General features: G+C 50.0%; 1 protein-coding gene across 1 annotated transcript; it reads right to left on the bottom strand.

Annotated features, from left to right (window-relative positions):
- Positions 1-342: 342 nt before the first annotated feature.
- Positions 343-4492, bottom strand: DMRT2 (doublesex and mab-3 related transcription factor 2). Its single transcript, XM_027883797.1, has 4 exons — positions 4300-4492; positions 3438-3803; positions 3256-3358; positions 343-1660 (listed from the first exon to the last, which is right to left on the bottom strand). The coding sequence occupies exons 2-4, from the start codon at positions 3783-3785 to the stop codon at positions 636-638; spliced, it is 1476 nt and encodes a 491-aa protein (XP_027739598.1). The 5' UTR covers positions 3786-3803; positions 4300-4492; the 3' UTR covers positions 343-635.
- Between the last annotated feature and the right edge of the window lie 242 nt (positions 4493-4734).

The raw sequence follows: 4734 nt of genomic DNA, 5'->3' as shown, positions 1-4734 counted from the left end.
TAGTAACTCTGCTGCTTTAGAAGCAAAAGCTTTTACAGAGAGGTGTGGAACAGAGAAGTCTTCTAGACTAGCATGCAGTCCTCCTTCAAAGTAAGAACAGCATATGGAATCTGATCCAAACGCCACTTAAGTAAACAAAAAGCTTTAGGAATTCACACTAGCCTACATGCACAGTTGTTACCTCTTCTAATAGTTACTGGATGTTCAGACCAAAAATGACACTTACCACAGCAATGCGAGTAGTAAGTACATTTATAATGGCAGATAAAATAAAAAGTATAATCTGAAAGTAGGACATACTTCCCTGTGAGACGCTAGAAATAAGACAGAGATCAGTCTGTACTTATAAGTAAACTCATTTTATTGAATGGTTTGCAATGCTGCTTAAAATAACAACACTTAATCTATACATGTGGTTTCAATTTTTAAAAATTAATTTTTTTTCAGAAAACATGCATATTTATGTATATAATTTTGAGATAAAAGAAAGAATTACCATTTACAGCAGAAATTCATCTTTAAAAATCTTCTAAGAGATAAGGCAGGCAATGGCAATTTGGTAGAAGGCAAAACTTACTCTCTACTCTGAAGGTATAGTTTATTCATTGAGAGACACTAGTAACTGCACAAGAAGGTCATTTAAGGATGGATTCAACTGAAAATGACAGTGGCTCAGTTGTTGAAAGTTTTGTTGTGGACTGTTTGGCCCCAAAGAAGTCTCTTGCACATTTGTCTACAATAAACTTGTATTTTTGGTTCTCTTTAACAGCACACTCTCTGTATTTCTTAGAAGCATCTTCAAAAGTATCTTTCACAAATGATGTTCTTAACTCTGCTCCTGATCTGTCAGAAAATGTCTGCTGGAACAGTGACTGAAATGGGCTGTATTTGAGCGGTGGAGGAGGTTTGTTACTGCTTTTGCTTATCTTGCTTAATACCTGCTCCTGAGGAGACAGAGAATCCTTATCAGAAATCTGCGAGAAAGTCCCTTTTGGAGGAGAGAAAGCTGACCTCTCCCGAGCTTCTTGAGGAAGGCACAGTATTTCATTATGTGACTGCTGAATGTCCTGCGTGTGAGTCAGAACAAGTGAATTTTCCAGTTTTGGAGGCATAATGTCATGCTCAGTGTTTGGACAGTCTTGACTTTGTGAGACCTTGGCATCCCAACCTGCCCCAGGTTTGAGAGCTTGGACAGTACTAGCATTTAACAGGCATTGCTGGTACAGAAGAGCGTCACTAATGGGGCCACATTTTGGCCACACTAAGAACCTAGAATGCAGAGGATACTGCCTGTAGGAAGTAGCTACACTGACATTTGATGAAATTAATTCCACGTTGCTGGTTCCTGAATACTGCATCGTTAGATCAAGGCAGGTTGGTAAAAAATTGCAAAACTCCTTGTTTGGAGCATCAACTTGAATAGTGTTGAAGGCTGTTTTATACGAGTTGTATTCAGCTCCACGCACTATGCGGTTAGGGAGAAAAAGGGCAGCTGCTTGTGTAGCTTCCATCATCTCTCTCTCTTTATACTCTCTCTCTAGCATAATGTTCTCCAACTCTTTATCAGCAAAAGCCCGTCTCTTTCTCATCCTGTCACTTACAGGAGGTGGCAAGGGTGAATTCCCTCTCACGTACGGGTCTGCTGGAATTGGACGGTAACCTAAAACAACAAAGCAGCATTAGGAATGAAGCCACATAAGAAAAACATGAAAGCTATATTTGTACAAGGGCTCCATTTGGAACCAGTCCCACTAGGTGCTGAGCACTCGCCACAGACCCTGGACACCATCAGCTCCTACAGAAGTCACTGTGACCCAGAGGCTTAGCAATCTGCCAACAGGCACGTTCAGAACAAGTTCCCCAATGCAGATAAGCAAGTTCTACTCCTCTGACACGTGTAGTATCCTTCAAAGCTAACTGATTAGTAACTTCTTAAAAAGTGGTTCCAAAAGAACAGATCGGGGGCAGGGGAAAATAAAAAAAAAAAAAGGCAAAGCTCTGCTGTGTTCTGACTGGTATTCCATTTCACAGCTTAAGGAGATAACCATTCACTTTCAACACATATGGAAAGCCTTCAAATATTTTATTTCTTCAGAAATAAAATAAAACTAAGATAAAACAGAAAAATCCAGTTTCCAGTGTATTCAATTGCCAAGCTACTTGGATTCATTTAATATAGCAGATAGATTCCAATCCTATTTGCTCTACCAGACAAGTAATCTCATTGCATTAATGGAACTACTTACATGAGTAAGCAGAACAGGGTTTTACCTGTTTTCACTCTTACACAGTTTCCCCTTTTCCAAGGAAGATATCTATACCCACAGCTGATGTATTTTCTGTTTTCAAAAGATTATCACTATGTACAGACATTGCTACAGATGGTAGAAAATTCAAAGGAGAACTAGGAGAAAAGAAAAAGACAGTCAAGACAGATCAGAGGAAAGAATATAGAAGAGTTTGCAAAAAAGTGAACTGTAGACAAAAGTTAGAGGTTTCTAAGAAGACAAAATTTTAATTGAACTTACAGAGGCAAAGAAAAGAGTTTTCTATTTTGGAAACAAAAAATAGATTGAGAAGTATTTTACAGGTCTACAGTTCAGAAAGTTATTAAAGCAGACATAGAAATAAATTTGTGCACCATTCAAAAAGGGAGTGGGGAACAAAAAATATACCCTCTCTCTAAAATGTCCATCTTTAAAATATTGTTCTTCCACAGTTAACACTTTGGACAGGGAAAAAAATTTGACCACCCTATTACGCATATCTTATTACTGTTAATCTTGCAAACGTGCTGCTGTGTTAGATATTCAGCTCTAACACACACACACACACAAAAAAAAATCACTGATTTACTCATTTGCTGATAAAAACACTCGCGAATAAATGACCCTGTGAATAAATTACCCTGCACTGCAGAACGCTGCTGGGTAGTCATGTAAAAAGAATGTCAGCTTGTAACAGTAACTCTCAAATTTCAAACTACCGTTGCTAGCATTTCAGGCATTATTTTGGGCGGAGAGGGCAAAGCACTGAAATTGTGCCACACTGATTCCGGCCTCGAAGGGCAGGATCCTCCGCCGCCCGACACTTGGTAGCGGGACGCGCTTTAACGTCTGTTTCGGGAATGATGCCGCATTTCACTCGCGTCCCGCAGCAGACGCGCCTCGGACTGGAAGACTGCGGGTATTCCAGGAGCAGAGCGGGTGCCGCAGGGCTGAGGGTAGCCTGTGGAGGGATAGGTGAAGTGCTTACCTTCCAGGATGCTCTTGGCCAAGAGGCTGGGCGTTCGGACGTGCCTCTGGTAGACAGCTTTGCGCTCCAGGCTCGCCTGCTTCCCCGTCAGCCCCTTCTTGTCCTAGGAGAGCGATCGCGCGGCGCCGTTAGACCGGGGCCGCCCGCCCTGCCTCTTCCCGTCCCGTCCCGTCCCCCCTCACCTCCGTAGCCTGCTGCCGTCGGAGCGCCACCTGGGCGGCCATGACGCGCTGCCGCTCCACCACCAGCAGGCAGTTGGCGCACTGGCAGTCCCGCCACCGGCAGAACCGCTTGTGTCCCTTCAGGCACGACACCACGCCGTGGTTGCGGCACCGGGCGCATTTGGGCGTGCGGCTCAGCTTCCGAGGCTCGCCCCGCCGCGGAGCCACCGCCGCCTCCTCGCCTTCCTCCTCCTCCTCTTCCTCCTCCGGGACGGTGCTGTTGAGCGTCGCGCTAGGGGGCTCGCCCGGCTCCCCCTCGAGGCTCTCCACGTCGATCTCCCAGTCGGCGGCGGCGCGTCCTTCAGCCATGGCTCCTCGGTGGCACAGCTGCAAGAGAGGGGTCAGGGTCGAACGGCAGCCGGGGCACACTCGGCTTCCGACGTGCCCGCTGGCAGCCCCGCCGAAATGCGTCCCCGTCGCGAAGTCACGGCAGAGCCTGCTTGGAATGTCACCTTCCCCCTTACCGCCTTTCCTCCGCGCCCGCCCCAGTGAACTGCACTCGCCCGCCGCAGGCAGGAGCGCGTCTCCAGCGGCGTTGGATGCGGGCGGCACCGCCGCAGGGCGATGCCCAGCGCCGCAGAGTTCAGGGTATGTCAGGTCTTGACAGGGGCCTGCTAATTACAGGACACTGACAACTCTCCTGCCAGGTGCGTTCAGACTTGGGAGACAGTTAGAAGACAGCTAGGCTTGACACCACGCCGCTGTCCGCTCCAGTACACAGGGGCAGTGTGGGCTCCTGGAGCTCTCTGCGGGAGCTGCGCCCTCGGACCGCCACCTTCTCCCACACGACCTCCCCGTCCCTCCTCCTGCCCGCTGCACTTACCGAAGGCAGGTGGTGCAGGCAGCACGCAGCCCCCCTGCAGTTCGCAAGGTGCCACTGTCCAAGACCGGCTGGAGGCACGGGACTCCCGATCCGCGCACCAGGGACTGCCAGGCTCCCCGGCAGCCGTCGGGGGGCGGCTGTGTCGCGTTGCGGCGGGCCCTTGCCCTGCGCGGCCGTGGATGCGCGCCCTCCGCCCCAGGATAGCCCGGCAGCGACGCGGTCTCCGCCCGCCCTGAGGAGCAGCGCCCGCCACCGCCGCCCCGCCGCGTTATCAGCGCCCGCCGCCGCCGCCCGCGCCGCCCATTGGCCGCCCGCCCAGCGGCCGCTGCTCCCATTGGCCCGCCCTGCCGCGGCCCCTCCCCCTCGCGCGCGTGCCGGCCGCCCGCTCGTGGGTGCCTGTGCGCGGAGGGCGTGGGGGCGGCGGCGCGGGGCGGG

Source organism: Empidonax traillii, unplaced genomic scaffold (assembly GCF_003031625.1).
Source record: "Empidonax traillii isolate 1590-97213 ecotype Southwest subspecies unplaced genomic scaffold, ASM303162v1 scaffold8:size5222938, whole genome shotgun sequence".
NCBI lineage: Eukaryota > Metazoa > Chordata > Aves > Passeriformes > Tyrannidae > Empidonax > Empidonax traillii.
This window is presented reverse-complemented; position numbering and strand designations above follow the sequence as displayed.